Here is a 17,437-nt window from a genome sequence, read left to right as displayed (position 1 = left end):
ACTTCTCAGGTGATTTACTGTTTACCCCAGGTCCCCCTCTGCTGGGTTCAGACCCACTTGAACACAAAACCTTCAATTGGTCTCCCTCTGCCAGACTCAGACCAAATTCATGCACTTTTCCAAACTTTCTCTGTTTGATCAAAATCAAAGACTTTCAATGGTGCACAGGATTTTGCTTGACCCATCGCAGGATCACTTCGATTCACATTTATTTGTTCTCTTTCAATTTGTCTCCCTCCACCGGGCTCGGGCCAAATTGTCATTATTCCTGCCCCTCATGTCCCCAGCCCTACAAGGTGTCAGGCTGGAGCCAGGCCACGATCACCTACATGGCCCTTAAGGGCCTCTCCATCCCTCCAAAGACCCACTTGGAGTCAGACTTGGCACTTGTGGCACCAGACTCACTCACTCCCATAGGATAACATTGGGGATTGGACTTGTAGTGCATTGATGGGGACAAGATGGATGCCCCCACATATTTCAGTCCAGAACTGCATGTGCAGTCCAGTCTTTTGGGTGTGGTTCAGCCCAGAGACACCTGGGATACCCAGAGACTATTTAAGCCACGCCCAGGCTGAGAAACGTGCTTTGCGTTTTCTGCACCTGCAGCGTTCGAATCGGTTTCCAGTAGGCCTGCATCTTTCTTCTGCGCTCAGCTCCTGCAAGAACAAGAACACTGTTAGAAACAGCCTTACCTTGCGGTGCTTCTGCCCATCATTCATCGCTCCTTCGGCGGTGTCATTCCCATCCCGGCACGCCGCTTCCTAAGGAAAAGGGAAAAGAACAGAAAAAAAGGCATTAGTAGGCATTCGGCAAATCTTCGCTTATTTTTAAAGACTGTACGAGCTTCAAACGCTTACCTGAATCCCAGCCGCTCTGGGGGAACTCTGTCTCCGGAACTTCTCATCCATCTGCAAGAGGGAAAAGACACTCCATGTTAGCGTGGAAACATCTAGAGGCGCTGCATACCGCGCTTACTCACCGCATTTGTTCTTCATAACCGGCATCCACGCTGAAAACGTTGCAGCGCCTAAAAGACACAGAAAAAGAACTCCGTTCAATACAAATATGAAAGGGGTGCATCGCGCTCTCACTCACCTTCAGCTCTACTCATCTTAGCAGCACGCTGCCATCCCCGGATGCCGGCCATCATCTAAGGAAGGAAAGGAACTAAGTTAGAGAACTGTTCAAAAGATTCATTATACTTACCTGTCGGACTCTTGCCAGTGAAGTAACTAGGCAGCAACAAGCCCATATCAATCAACGCGCCCCTGTGCTGAAAGCAGGACGGAGAGCACACTATCCAAGAAAACAAGGCCCAGTCTCCAGTCGAGTAGCCTCCAGGGAAGGGTTCGAGGTCGTAAGAGGTCAGAACAGGCTGAGTGACGTCCACGTGGATACCAGGTGAGCGTTACACAAATGTATCTACTGTTATTACCTTTCATTCGATTGAGCACCCATGCCGTGCTGGACCACTCCATCAAAAGGTATGATATAGCTTCCTTTAAAGTTCAATCACTCATCAGCAGTTGAACTTCACTTGTGTCTCTCATTACACACATTAACAAAGTTTGTTCCAGCACTCGCCCTACAATGTTGCTGCTTGCAACCTTAGCTTCAACACAGACCAATCTTGTATTGGTCTCCCCAACTCCCCGGCTGTGTTGACTTCACTGATGCTGCTTTGTTTTTGGAGCCAGGAACGGTACCACAGCAGCTGGTGATTCTCCCCGCCTTGATTCTGGACGCGGGAGGGTCCCGGGTATCTCCGGCACACAATGCAGGATTGTCCACAGCCTGGTTTCCTGGTCTTACGCTTTCTACTCTTGAGGTCTCTGGAAAGTAATGGTTCCTTGTCGAAAAGGTCAAGGGAATGTCCCTCCTTTCGATACCCTTGCCGTCTTTCCGCACGTGCTCAGCTGCCGTTTCCTCGTGTGCTTTGCCGCGCTCTGAGTGTGCTCTCATGCTGTGCCTTTTATCCATGTGGGGAAGTGAAATGGGAGCCAGGTGTGAGTGATTGTCAATAATTGCCTGACCATAGTACTGGGAGATGTCAGGTACATGGCACGGGTGTTAGTCTGTTGTCTCTTATAGCTTGCTGTCTGTGAGAAAGTATATGTGTTGTAGAAGGAGCTGGTAGATAGAGTTCCTAAATATCCTACCCGGTAGGATGGGGTAAAGGTGTTACAGGGAAGGGGATACCGTGTGTCACCATCCCGTGTCCCACTCCCCGAAGATCCCTCACCCAGGTGATCGTCCTGCACTGGTCCACGCCCAGGAACTGGATCCAAAAGCGATGGCCGGGTCCTGGCCACCTGGATGACAGATCCCCGGCGACTAGTGGGTGAAAAACCCTTCTGGTTTCTCACACCTCACAGACAGACTTACTGTAGAGACAAGAGCGTACAGTTAAAGTAATTATGCCTCAGGAACTGTTAATGGTGGCTCTGGAGCAATTGCATTATCCTTTGCATGCCTCCAGATGACACATTGTGGCCGATCCACAGGATGATTGGTTCTTTACAAACCTCCAAGATCATGCAAGTAGCTTTGTAGCAAGCTGCTCTATTTGTCATCAATTCAATACTGGAAACATGCTGAAGACACTGAAGGGGACATTGCCCCGGACATTGGGGTACTTTAGGGAACTTCATCTCTATTATATCAATATGACGAACAGGTGCAGTACTTATCGTTACCTTATTGCTGTGGTATGTCCTTTTTCCTGTTGGCTCGAGTCTGGAACCTGTGCTCACCCAGATGTTAAATCAGTAGCAACATTTTTGGTACAAGAGATTTCCTCGCTGGAGATATGCGAGGACCTGAAATCGGAAAATAAGACTCACTTTTTTAATGAGCTCTTTTCTGAAATGACTTCTTTATTGGGGATAAAGCACAGGTTGTGTTCTGTGTATCATCCACAAGCTAAGGGCATTGTTGAAAGTTCAATTTAGACTTTCACAAATATGACAATCCCCATAATTGGCTTTTTGTTGTCTTCCATTGGCTCCATTCTATCTTAGGAATCAGCCAAGCAAAGAACATCTTACCCCTCACAAAATAGTGATAGGGAGGAGGCTACATACACCCTTCTCACCTGCATGCCCAGTTACAGAAGTGCAAAAGTCTGCAGACGTCCTAGCGGAAGAGTTTCAAAGTTACCTTAGGGACTTAACCAAAACTGTTAAAGTTATAGCTTAAGAGATTGCATCTTGTCACCAACAGCTGGCTGCGCCTGAGGGCGTCAATCCAGAGTTCCTTCAACAGCTGCAACTCTTTCTGGGAAATAAGAACATTTGTCTGATGTTGGAATCAACATAGGTTCCATGGGACATATCAGGTTATCTTTGAGACTCTGTGCTATGAAAGTGGAAGGTCAGAAGTGCTGGATAAAATATTGGATGTTAGAAAGAATACTAACACCAACCCACATCTGCAAGAACAAGACCATAGTGGAGACAAACCCAAAGACTAATAAGATGAGTACTCCTACAAGATGTGTGACATTTTTTAGATTAGGGTGTCCTTCTGGACAAACGGGCAATGAGTTTTCTTAAATTTCTTCAGGAACAGCGCGCAATAATAAGAATGTTATGGTGTATATTTTTCTATTGCCTTTTCTTTTTCTCTTGGTTTATGTGTATCAGAAATTGTGTTGGTGGGGGTTGGAGAGAGAAGGAATGAAAATGTCGATAATATAGTAAATATTGGTGTATGGTCTCATGATATGCCTGTGCAAAGAAAAGTAGGGACAGTGAGCAGCAAAGAGTTATTTCAAATGAGGGAATCGTTTTGGATAGTCTTGTCTATGTGCATTGCCTGATTCAGAGAATATGTGTTACAATCACATGAGGAAGGTGGGAAGGGAGAAGTCTATAGTCTGTTAGATCTGTTCCCTCATCTCCCACGCTTCAGGAATTCCCAGAATATTCTTTCCAAGTGAGATGCCACCTCAAGTAGCACAATATTTAGTGCATCTAGCCTTATGCAGAGCATGTGGCCTATTTCAAGGACAATCGGTACAAGCCATGGTCATATCAAACATGAACGTGTCAAAAATGACAGGCGGGAGCAGAAACATGTGAGGTATGATCTACATTCTCAGCTAAAATTAGGAAGTTCAGTGTTTTCACTTAATTGATGGCAGCAAGGGGTGATGAGTGTCGAGAAGGAGGAATGAGGGGGGCTTACCAAAGCAGCATTGGCACAAATGAATGACAATTGTTTGGTGATTTGGTACGTGCAAATCCAAAAACGTACTTGGTTGAAGCAAAAAGAAAAACTTGCTAAGATTCAGATGCTTACACACTTTTCATTATCTTTCAGCGGGCCATGGCACTGTTCCAGTGGGCACCAATCAGAACTGTAGCAGCTCTTTACAAATCGCAGACTTTTCTGGTGAGACTTCTGTGATAATAGACGCATAGTGGGTATGCAGGTACTTTGCCTAACTTCAACTCCCACCAGCCTGGAGAGATGTGTGCCTGTCTACTCGTTACAGTCAGCAGTTCGTATTGTAGCTGATGCTCATCTCATTGTCTCTAATGTGCCACCTCAAGTTACAACAGTGCCTCCCTCACCTACAAAGTCTTTATGGGCTAGAGACTCCTAAAAGATACAAAATGTTAGGCACTTTACAGAGACCTACTCGCAGTAATTACTAGTCGACAGCTGCAGAAACATTGAGGAACATTTCTGAGCAATACAAACTTTTTTGCAAAACTGAGGTGTTCTTTGCCTTCCTCTTGGCTCCTGGGGTTCAGGCTGCTGCAAATGCAAAATGGCTTCAGTTGACCCGGTACAAGATTCTTCAGTCCGCTAACCATACAGAGCACAGGTTTAATGCCATTAAGGTGGAGACGAGAGTGATTTGTCTCATAACGGTCCAAAATCTTTACACTCTCAATCTCCTCACTGCAATGGAAGAAGGCGCGAGAAAGAAAATTGGAAGCTCATGCTGCACATACAACCCTCTAATGACTTGGATAATGGCTCTTTGTCTCATGCCATCGGAGAATTGCATAATCTTTGCAGAGCTATGGAGAAAGGAAGATGGAATACAAAGTCAAACATTGCTGGACTCTGTTTTCTTAGGTCCCCTCCTGGTTAGGCCCAACTGTCAGTATATTAGTGTCTATTGTTGTTTTCCTGCTTGTGATTTATTGCTGCGGTCAGGTACTTTTCAGGTGCTGTTCTGCCAGACTACCCAAAACCAACACTATGATGTCGGTCACTCGGACTGCAAGTAAGGTCCCTCCCATCTTAAAACATATCAGCACACAAACAGATTCCGGGATGAATCCACTTCTAATTGGTCCTCCAGGTACTCTTTTGTATCCTCCACCTGATATAGATAATTATGCCACTCTTGCCCACTTAATCTCCACCTTCTCTCCTCACTTTGTGTTATGCTGATGACAGCTCTCCTTCAAGCTTCCCTCCTCTACCTCCTGTCCTTCCTCTCTCATTCCGGAGTGCCTGACTGCTATCCAGGCATGGTGTACTGCTAATGATCTCTGCCTTAACGCCAGCAAGACTGAGATCCTTCTCATTGGGACTCCTACCCCCTCTTTCCCTCCTACTCTCTGGCCGCCCCTCCTTGGATCCATTCCATTCACCATGTTGTGAGGCTCAAAACCTGGGTGTTATCTTTGACTCCTCTCTCTCTCCTTCTGATCTCACATCATATCACATCGCCGACCTTGCCAAGAAGGCCCACTTCCAGTTCACCTCCTCAGAGGCATTTTCCCTTTCCTCATCTTCCCCCAGAAACTCAATGTCTCAAGAGCCCTGGTTCTCTCCATGCTGGACTACTGCAACAGCCTCTTCCTCCATCTTCCTCTTTTCTCCCTCTGCACCCTTCAAATAATCCAGATTAGGACTGCAAGATTTATCCTTGGCCTTAAGCGCAGGGACTGCATCTCTCCAGCCGTCAAAATCCTCCGGTGGCTGCAAGGATCAAATTCAAGACCTTTTGCATCACCCACAAGGCTTTCTGGGGACTGGGACCCCGCTACATCCAACTGTCTCTCCCTAAATACCTCCCTGCTAGAGCCCTTCAGTCTTCTAGCTCCAACACTCTCTGCAGGGCAAACGTTTTTGCAAGCAAAGAGTGGGGGGTAGATCTCCTTCGGCAGCAGCCTCCCTCTGGAATGGCCTCCCTACCCATCTCAGACTTAAGCCGGATCTCCGTAAGTTCTGGAAGCTTCTCAAGACCCTACTTTTCTCCTCTTCTTTCCCTCTCCCCCTCCCCCTCCCTTGCCAACGTTCCCCTGCCTCTCCAACTGGTTGCCTGATCATTTGAGTCTTACACGGCACCATGCCCTCCTCGACCAGTCCCCACCCCCCCCCCCCCAGCAGCCTCAATAACCAGAACTTGCCCTCGGGCACCCTTTCCTGACTATCTAGAGATAGAGGACATCTCATAATGTAAGCATTAGGAACAGCTAAGTCCATACAAATTGGCAATTTACAATTAAAGAAAAAAGATTGTCATAAAATATGCCCCATATAAATGGCACAAGAAAATCAAATAACATACATTTGGTAATACCAGGAATTAGCAGAATGCCAGCATAAATTATGAAAAGTATTCTATATATACTTTTTCGTATCAATTCGCATGATTCAAAAATCATGGTTAAGCTACCCACAATAACAATTTCTCCAATTTTATTAACACAAAACATTTACAACTGGGCACGTATTCATCCATAATTGAAATCCAAATTGGCAATCTTGACGTCCACAGGCGCATAACACGCCGTGACGCCATCACGCATATGCCGTAGGAGCATTTCGGCACGCTATGACTTCATCACGCTTCAGCGTGATGACATAAATAAATAGACTGCCATCTTGGCTAATCCGTATCGCCAACCACGATCGGATTTCCAATGCAGGCCGGAAGATGTTCCATCCAAGATAACTAAAGGAGGTAAGAAAATAGAATCCCATCCCATTTTGCAATCAGATAGAAACAGGGGGACAGCACCTAACAGGACCCAATGTTTTGCTTTTTTGCTTTGTCGCTTCTTCCTATTAGATTGCCAAAAAAATTCAAGTGCCTAACGGCTTGAGAGAGATACAAAGGAGTTCGAAGTTCAGTATTTGAATACAACCACAATAATCAAACTATGGCTATAGTAGAATTTCTTGAAGGAATGGAACACACATGAAGTATACATGACCAACCTGTTCAGTGAATGTAATAACAATTAGATGAATACTGACCCAAAGAGATTCAAAACAATCTACATGCTTATTCTTGTTCCCTTAACGTTCAGGACTAGATTCTGAAGAAACTTATCACAAACAATAGACCAATAAACCCTCCTGATGAACCGTCCGAAAGGATGGAGAAACGCGTGTAGAGGGAGATAAGAGGGTAAATCAAGATTACACTGTATTTATTGACATCGGTTGATAATTCAAAATTACACTAAGGAGAATTGGGCTAGAATACTTAAGCAAACAATTGTGAGAAAACATTGTGAAAATACTATGTATGAATACAATACAGAGCCTAAGGAAACTTAAGAATGTAAGCCTGAATACCTAACCAAAAAATTGTGCTAGGAATTGTGAAAATACTATGTATGTATGCAATACAGAGCCCAAGGAAAATAAAGATTGTAATTTAAGAACGTCATGATGTATAACTGATGATAAACAAAAAACTATTTTTTTGGAGCGCACCTATAAGTCTTTGTCGTCTATTTCAATCTATCAAATTAAGCACTGGTCAGTCGCAGTGATCCAGGGACAAGGTGCTGCAAACAATAATCCAGGGCCTTTTGATCATAAGGAAACTCGCCATAGTTGTTACTGGCTGGATTCAATTCACCCTTTCCTGACTAGTCTATGTCTGGTCCACCCCCGTCCTCGCACTTAGTTTACGGCCCTCACAGCTGGCTTCCCTTTGCACCTGCCCTCCCCTTAGCACTTGCTGAGCCGTAAGGGCCACCCTACCTCCTGTACTCCCCCACCCCCTACCCCACACTCCCCATGACTGGCCCCCCTCCCACCGCACTTCGTTTCTGTACTTGCCAATCCTAATGTCACAAGGCCTAGTAGAACCATTATTATTTTTTACCCCGCTGTTCTCCCCCTCCCTCTTTTTGCCTTGTGGAACCTGGAAACACCATTTGTTGTATAGGCGCCTTACAAATACTCAATAAATAAATGTGGAGCGTTGGATAGATTCTGGAAGAACTGAATGGCGTTTGTTTTTGTCTTGTACCTCAGAGGAGGATGCTTGTAGTGGGGAGAGCATGCAGGATGTTTGTAGTGTGACTCCCCAAGGACGATTTTATCAGAGAGAGGGATGTGAATAGATTAGTTAATAAATTAACTAAAGGGGGGAGGAATGTTGTGATGCATGTACAATGTCCCAACAAGGAAAAAAAGTTCACACTACGCAAGTTATATTGGCCTATGGTGTGCTTCTGTGTAGCTAGAACATTTGGGATATATTTGTTACTTTTTATCTAGTTTTGTATACATTTTAGTTTGCATCATCTGTGGGGGGCGACTTTGGGACAACTTTGTAGCGCCTAGAGTGAAGTGTGAGGGGCTGCGTGCTTGCGAGAGAAGGGGTTTGTCAACAGAGAAGTGGTAATCTTATAAAGTAAACATGTGGGGGGCTTTAGATGACTTAGACAAATATACAGTTAGAATATTATGGTATCATGAGTTCTACCATCTGTATATAAACACTTTAAAGACTGAAGCATGCTTTAGGCCGCAGAGTTTCTGGTTTGCAGTGGCTGAGTTTTCCTTAGCCATGTGGTGTTTGAATGACCAGGTCAAGAAAGGGGGAGGAAGTGAACCACATCAAGCAGATGCCATAGAAGGTCAAATGGTCTCTGGAAGGGAGGATGGAATGAATTGCCATTATATTGGGTTTTCTGGCCAGATAGATGTGTAGATACAACTGACAAATGTCCTAAGAACACAAAGTCTTGTTATTGAAAGACCAGTGGGGTACGGTTTGGTTGCGAGTGTCGAATTGGGGCTAGGTAATAAATGCATGGAATGGATACTCGAGGGCAGAGCTTGACCAGTGGTTTGTGGTTCCATCTCGATTCTCAGGAAGATGAGCATAATACATGCTAGGGAGGCCTGATGATTTAAGATGGAAGTCACATGAGGTAAGGCTAAGGAATGCAGAAGGGGCAGTTTGAGACAATAAGGAGGTAATTGTGGGATGAAAGCAATGTTCACTGTTTTCTCTCCGCCCACTAATTTAGGAAATCTTGTCAAGGCCATGGAAATCACATAATGGGTTAAAATGCCAGCTGAATGTTTAGAATAAGAAACCAATTACATTTCAGGATGCCATTATTGACTGTAATGAGACCACGTGGAAAGGGGATTGTGTTTAGTAAATGTATCCAATGGGATTAGAGAATGTAGGCGATTATTAGATTTTTTTGTAACTGATTAGCTTTGGTCATTGTGGCATGAAGTAACTGGTATGTGTAATTATGTAAATGATCTAATTTTGTGTATAAAAGCTGTACCTTTGTTGAGCACTGCTAGGAATTGTTACTTTTCAGCTTAACGACGTCTACTAAACCCTTCTGTCCGTTTGCATGTAAGAAACTCGCTTTTCCAGCAACTTGCATTCACTCTCTTTTTTTAGTTGTTTTTCATACCAGGTTTTGGGTGCAACCTTCTATATTGCCCTCTCTAATCTTTGTCTGGTAGGTGTTTGGCTGTACCAGATACTGCAGACCAGAGGCCAAAACAAAATGTTGCCTGGGCAGAGGAAACATTCAGTGCGCTAAGAGAGACTGCATTTGATCAAATTCTTCTTTCCCCATGGGTCCGACTTCTTGATCTTCCTGTCTTGAGCAAGAGGAGGAAATGTGGACATCTTCAGGTTTGCAGTCACAGCCTGCACTACCAAACTCTCAGGAGAGGTGTGGGTGGAAAGGAAAGCCAGGTCCGACTGTGCCAGATGATGCTTCTTTGCAAGGTCATGATAAATGGCCGGGACAGAAGCAGGTTTTTCCCCAGGCTTCCAGCACCAGAGCCTCTACTGCCAGGTTAAAGGGCAGCAAGTCTCCTTCAGCAAAACCTCACATAGAATGCCTAAGTTTGAATTGAGCTTTCAGTCTGGAAGGGGCAGACAAGCCCAGCATCTCCATCACCTTAGCCACCAGTTGTTGAAAAGTCGTCTGTGGCTTCCCCGTAGTCGGTGCTGGCAAAACGTCCAACTCTAGGGATGTGTCCAGGCCATAGGTCCCTTGCAAGTTGTAAGCCAGTTCCAACAGCCCTCCTCCAGAATGTCGTTTACTTCTCTAGGGCACAGGGGCTCCATCCAAACTGCATAGGGTTTCCTTCTTCATCAATAATCTGTCACATAGGAAGCAGAGCATACTCAAGAGTAGGTCTAGCGCCGGGGCGCAGGCACCAACAGTTCGACACCTGCGCGCAGAGATGGGTCTGCGCCAAACTCTTAGACATCCGCTCATGGTCCTTCGCGGGATCCCTGCCGGCTTGACCAAGCGTGGAGGATCCCGATGGCACAACGGGGTCGCAACCGACATCAGTTGTGCCTTGGCAAAGAGTTCCAGAATCTTCAAAAGAAAAGCCTCCCCCATTCCTCTTGGATAAGAAACTGTAACTGCGGATCCGCTTCCTGGGAGTCCCTGCAGTGGTGGGGGTTCTTCCTCTTTGAAGAGGAAGAAGAGTAGTACCGATAGGAACTGCTCTTCTTACCGCTGCTCCCTGCCTTAAGACCTCAAACGAGATTTCTTTTAATCTTTTTGCAGGGAAATAGGCAGAGTTTCACAGTCCATTTCTGGAGAGCCTTCAGATGCATCAACTGAAAGCCTACATTCATGGGGTCGTCCTTATCCCAGTATAGACAGATCCTGTGGGAGTCAGACATTGAAATTTGGAAGCCCGAGGACTTGGCGTGATTATGAATATCAGCAAATCTCAGAGTAGTGGTGTAATTGTGGCATCTTGATATATACTGGTCCCGGCGTCATTGAAGACATGGGGGCATTGTAGGAGTGTCGCGCGGGGCAGAGCTGCAACCTTTAGTGGCAGAAAAGTTTCCAAAAATCAGCAGGGCTGGAGGTAGATTATCAAAGATGACTAATCCGTGGGTGAAAGGACTACATTAGAATGAGGCAGTCATTGTATGCTCCACTACTCTCTGGCAAGGTCCGGGATGCATACCAGATTCCGAACTCCAGTGGGATCATCCCTTATGAGGAAATCGAGAAAGGTTTACTGGAGAGAATGGGGCACAGTTCTGAGCTCGAACAGCAAAAAATAAAGATTTCATCCTCTCACAACACTTCTAGAACTTTCGTACTGGTCAAGAGCATTGTAAATAAAAGGCTGGAGGGAGAAGGACTTGGAAAAGCTAAAACAACCCTATTTCTAGGCCAGCTTATGAATTTTCTCCCACCTTATTTACAAAGGGTGGTTTGAAGACTTTGAAACTCAACCTATGTGGAGGGAATGCAACTGCTAGTGGCCAAGAAAGTTCCGATCTACTCCGGCCACCAACCACAGGACTATACCCCATTAAATTAGCATCCACCAGACAAGAAATTAAGGTGCTGCATATCCCACACTAGAGCCATGACCCCACACTCAGAAACCAGGATATCTACCACTTCAGAGTGTAGCCGAGCCTGTTCATTTAGACCACAAGGGAGAGCAGAGTTTAGATCAGGGAAAGACGCCTCTCTAGGAAACTATCCTGAGATGTTAACCCAGCAGCATAGCTAGATATATAGCTCCCAACTTTCCAGAACTTCCTAAAGAGGAACCAATAGACACCAGTTACATGCATTCTTGTGAAAAAGCTTAGTGTAGTTGAGAATGCAGTGGGGACGAAGAAGAACAAAAGGCAGAAGAGGAGGCAGACATGCAAGATCAGGGGCTCAAGGAAGAATATAGAATCCCTGTAAAGTTCGGGAGCCAGCCTGCTGAAGCAATAGTGGATTCAGAAGATGGAAAACCACAGAATGAGGAGATTTAGTATTCCTACACCGGTTTCTGGTACAGCAGATACCTATTACTGCCAACAAAGGAATTGGGAAACGTACCCTGAAGCTGCCATGGCCCTTGACCAGCACTCTCTTTGGAAGCCAATATCAAGCCAGACCTCCTGGTAATAGCAGTTATTGGTACCAACTTAACAGATTTCCATCACCGTCTTGCACTTTTACCAGGCTAGAAGCCATGAAGAAGTTCTGCATCCCAACTCCACAAAGACAAGGAGTGCCCAAAAAACCACCCTGACGAAAAGATCAACAGTCAATCCTACTACGAGACGTCTGGAGAGGAGAAGGGACAGTCGAAAGGGTTGAAGGCGAGAACAGGGAATATCGGCATGCCCACACCCTTTGTGAAACTAAGTAGAGGTTGCAAATTGATAATCCCAAATGCCTTGACCCCTCCAGAGCCACCTTTGTAGACCCGAGGATCTGACGAGTGTGCATAGTAATAGAGGCCAGTGTTCTCTGGGAGATCCCACTCTGGTTGATGGGCCAAGCTGTTCAGCTCCTATTAGTTGATACTGTCATAGCCCCGGGAGAGAAAAGCAGCACCCTAAGCACAAACTGATTGAATACAGACAGATACTGAGCGAATTAGCTTGCCAGAGGGATTCCCAGTTCAGCTCAGCTACAGCAGGTAACTCTGAGGCTCCACCAGCATCTGACGCAGATCACAGGGAACAAAGTTGATTACCGGTCAACCCAGAGAACAAGCCAAAAATCAGTGTTTCTGCCTGACTCAAAGATGGTGGATTGAGACTTTAAGCTCTTGGGCTGCGTGCAGCAAGGCAACAAATTAAGGAAAGAGTTTGAGAGGGGCAGATATCACAGTGGGGACTAGTAATAGTGAGATGCATGCCACCTGCCCAAGACATAATAGAGGAGATTGCCAACTAAACACGGTGGACCCAGCAAACATTGAAACCATTCAACCGATCCCATGCTTAATTAGAGGAATTCCGGGGTTGGAAAGACCCATTTAGGATTGGGCACACCGGGAAGATTAGTCCAGGGAGAAGACGCTACGAACAGTGGAAGTATAAACAAATAAGACTACTGACATTGCTGCAGACCACCAATCAGCTACAGGCGAGTCAGAACCATAGCTTGATAGAGGCCCTACCCGAGTAAAGTTAGGGGAAGAGTTTGCAAAAATGGTTTTGCTTGTGCTCTCGTGTCCTGGTAGGAGCTGTGACGAATCCAGGGAATCTTTCCCTACTCCCCAAGGAAGAGCAACCCCCTTGGGTCTACAGAGGTGAGCCTGCTCTGCCAAACACCCCCAAGTTTCATAGCAAGCAGGATCCCAATGCGGGTGACCCCCTCTGAACCCTTTGTGGGTCAAGGAACCCCCACACTTTTTTTAATCCTCCTCCCTCATGTAGTGAATCCCAAGTGCGTGTTGGTTATATGTTAATTGAGCCAGAGTAGTAATGTGCAGGGTCTTTTAAATGGTGGACAGTATTGTTTCTGACCAGGGGCTGTTGCAGTCCTTGCAAACAGAGAAGAACCAAGGGAGTAACAAAGGCCCCAGGACCCCGAACTTCATGGGTCACCTCACTTGGGTGTCCCTCATGTAGTGAATCTCAAGTGCTTGTTGGATATATGTTAATTGAGCCAGAGTAGTAATGTGCAGGATCTTTTAAAAGGTGGACAGTATTGTTTCTGACCAGGGTCTGTTGCAGTTCCTGCAAACAGAGCAGAACCAAGGGAGGAACATAAAGGCCCCAGGACCCCGAACCAGATCGACAGACAGACAGAACCAGGCATTAAGGAAAATAAGCTGGCCTTTGAGGTTGCACAGAGGAGGCAACATCTCCCCTCTCAGGAGGAGCCTGGGACAGGAACACGCAGCCAGCTTGGTGGGCATAGAAATGGAGAAGCCTACGGAACGCTGCCGAATAGAGGAAGGTAAAGATCCTGAGGAGCTCAGAACCGCCACAGAGGACCAAAGTCAAGTCAGAATCAGAGTGTCATTCTGAGATCAAAGCCACCAACAAACCGTATCTCCTCAACTCCCTCAACAACAGATATTAGGGGTTCCAATGACACAGAGGCCAGAAGGGTGCAACCTCCTCAAGTCTGCGCCACATAAGGTGTCAACTTTTTGGAAACTTTTTCCATTAGAGACTCATCTGGTAGGATCATGGGAGAAGTTGAGGCTCACTTGGTCCAAGGAATTGGGTAGGGTTATTACAGTGAAGGAATGGGAGAATCTCTGGAAAGTTCCTGTTAGGGTGAAAGTTGACTTGAATTTGCGTTATATTCACCAGAAGATATTGGGGCGCCCTTTTTGGATGCCGGTTCGGATGCAAAGATTGGGGTTGTTAGAAACTGAAAGTTGCTGGGGATGTCAGAAGAAGAAAGGTACCTTGTTACATATGGTGTGGAATTGTGTCAGGGTGAGTGATTTTTGGAATGACGTGCTGGATAGAATTGATTCGATATGGAATATTGTATTTCCGAGACTCCCATCTACAGTGCTTTTGAAATCCCCACAACATTGTAGGTTCATTGGTTGTGCAGTGTTAAGTTGGATTAATAAAGTCCTCTTGGTCGCAACCAGACAAATATTCAAAGTCTAGAAAACCAGGACAAAAACCATGTGTGGCAGAATGGCTAGTTAATGTACAAGTTCTCTCAAATTTTGAGAAGATAAAGTTTAAAATGCAGCATAGAGAGGATGTCTATGTGGAACAGTGGGGACCGTTTAATGAATTTTATGACTGAAGTTTAGACAGAGTGTATGAGAATTTGCTTGATGACGTCTGGTAGGGTGGTTGGTTGTATTGTGTATGTGTGTCTGGTCACGTCCCATGTGTTTTCTTTTTTTTTTCTCTGTTATTTGGAAAGCCATTGTTAGATGTTAGTGATTTGGATTCAGTGTTTGTTTCAAATGTGCTATTGCTTTTTATTCTGATTGTTATTTACTTATAAGGATGGTTTAATTCTGCTGAATTGCATATGTTACTTCTGTGTTTATTTGGTTGTTGTTACCTTTAAAAAAAATGTAACTAAAGACATACAAAAAAAAAAAAGAATCTGTGTGTCAGTTTCCACGTGAGGTGAAGCCGAGAGCCCGTCAGTCCAGGAGGGGCAGAACAGATGCCCGAATCAAGAGAACGAGGACCGGAGTTGGATTCACATATCCGCACTGGCCGGAGAGTCAGCCTCCCACAATGATCATCATCGCTGGAGAGCAGGTACACAGCACTGACGAGTGGGTGGAGGGTGGGGAGGCCACTACATAGCCCACGCCGGGCTGAGCAATATGACTGCACGAGTGGGTGAGAAAACCGGAACCCCAAAGCCAGGCTGAGAAGCCCCATAGACCATGATGGGCTCCAAACAAGAAACACCATGAGGGGGTGAGAAAAACGATCAACAAGGAAGGGCTGTAGAGCAGCGTAGTCCAAACAGGATTAGACACGAAATACTGCGATCAGTGGAGAGAATCATTTACAGTCAAGAAACTGCTGTCAAATCCACAAGAAGAGAGCATATTACCTCCATCAATGAGCACATACTGAAAAAAAGTTACAAAACATGCCCTCTTAACCGTCTCCCATCTCTGACTTAACAGAGTCAAAAGGTAAGGTATACCCCTGAGGCAAATTGGAGTAATATGTTCTTTCTGGTAGGCATTTGGGTTATGAAAAAGCCTACAAAGGTGACAAAATCTCAAAAGTACAGTGATATACTGATTCCTTCGCCTCTTTCCAACACATTTTTATAGCATGTTCTGGAATGGTTTGTTGGAAATACTTCCCTACGCAAGTTTGATCTCAGCTACAGTAGGGATACCAGGAAAAGTGGAAAAAGCTCATCTCTTCCCGAGTTGTTCTTGTTCCCAGACAGAGATAATACTAAGCCAGGCAGGCCGTCCATTCATATTGAGAAAATCCTACACTATGGAGATTTCTAACCTGAACCACAAGGAATTACGTGAAAAGCTATTTGGTTTTACCCATGGTGTACAAGACAGTGAAGTCACAGCAGTTTAGATGTTCTTCACCCAAGGTGAGCTATTAAATGTATCCATTACAGTTTCCTTATGCTGTGGCCCAGTTGTTGAAGGGGAGGATGGGTGGGCAGGTGTCTGGAGGGCTCTCAAGTGATATTCTTATTAGTGCCTGGCAGATCTACAACTTTAATGACATGTAGAAAGCAAATTGGCAATTTGTAATGTTTACAAAATTGTTATAAGTGAATAACACAAATAATGGGCAAATATATTCAAAATTATATATACATTGTACCCCAAGAAAGAATTGTCTACACCATTTAATTTGAGTTTACACTCCATCTTTATTTGGTCTTGAGAGATTACACAATACCACTGAGAGCAGGGTTAACAAATATAATTACTTACGTTATTATTCATGAATGCCTTTAAACACCTGATGATTTCATGTTGGCTTTTCGAATCATTGGATCTGTGAAGAGAGAAAGAAAATATTTTGTTCTGAAACTAGGCGAAGCTCATTCTTCCATCAAAAGCATTCTTGAAGGCAGTGCATAGTACACTACAAAATGTAGTTGAAGTGACACAGATGGAAAGGCAGAAAAGGGAGACTGTGGAGGAGAGCCAAAATGAAGTACAGACCAAGAAAAAAGAGCTCTAAAGCATTACAATGCTTATTAGCAATAAGAGAAACGGTGCAAGAGTGAAATTGGGCAGGACGATGACGTTTGGAAAGAGTCTGGAAAGGACCAAAGATGTCTGGGTTGGGGAATAAGCATAGATTACTCACCATAGTGACTATTGTACTCAAAGTCCATAGTCCTGTTTCCTTCATACATTTTGGATGTCTTCCTCACCAAAAGGATGGGACTGAAGCTCTGAATGCAAAGCACTGACTGAAAATCTTACAGGGACACTGTGTGGGACATGCTTGTACATATGCCACAGGCACCAACTGCCACAACTTTGCAGATTAAATTAACATGAGAAATGGTGGTGATGGAAGGCAGTGTTATTGGAGGCAGTAGGTATTGAGGAAAGTGAACTATGTACTAGGTGTATAGTTGTCACTGATGAGTAACTTGTACTTGCACTTCTAAGTCTGGTGGATAATACCGCATCCAAATAAAGGAAGGAGGTAACAGTCGGAAGGACCTACCCATCAGTTACAAACATTCTCTCTCACAGACTGGCCTAAGTGAGCCTCCACCCTTGAACTAGTGTTCAAAGAGTAGTATTTGCCAAATGCATGAAATGCGAACTAGGCTACCTTTTTTAAATGATTTTCCTCAGAGAACAGGTCTTTGGAATGAAACTGGAGCAGCCTCAACTATTACACTGTCTGCATAGATAACCTTAGGATGAGGCAGGCAAGCCTTGATTAGAGAATCATTCTGCAATTCATGAAACAATCCAGAATGAAATTGGTGCTTTTCTTGACGCTCCA

General features: G+C 45.0%; 1 protein-coding gene across 1 annotated transcript in view; it reads right to left on the bottom strand.

Moving 5' to 3' along the window:
- Positions 1–17,437, bottom strand: part of DIAPH1 (diaphanous related formin 1) — a 1,645,861-nt gene that overhangs the window by 1,126,079 nt on the left and 502,345 nt on the right. The window contains exon 7 of the mRNA XM_069654133.1: positions 16,399–16,462. Coding sequence (XP_069510234.1) covers positions 16,399–16,462 — 64 coding nt within the window. The remainder of the gene's footprint in view (positions 1–16,398; positions 16,463–17,437) is intronic.

The sequence above is a fragment of the Ambystoma mexicanum genome, chromosome 3q (assembly GCF_040938575.1).
Source record: "Ambystoma mexicanum isolate Mex_15411 chromosome 3q, UKY_AmexF1_1, whole genome shotgun sequence".
Lineage (NCBI taxonomy): Eukaryota > Metazoa > Chordata > Amphibia > Caudata > Ambystomatidae > Ambystoma > Ambystoma mexicanum.
The sequence above is the reverse complement of the archived record's forward strand: the minus strand, read 5'-3'. Positions and strand labels throughout refer to the sequence as shown.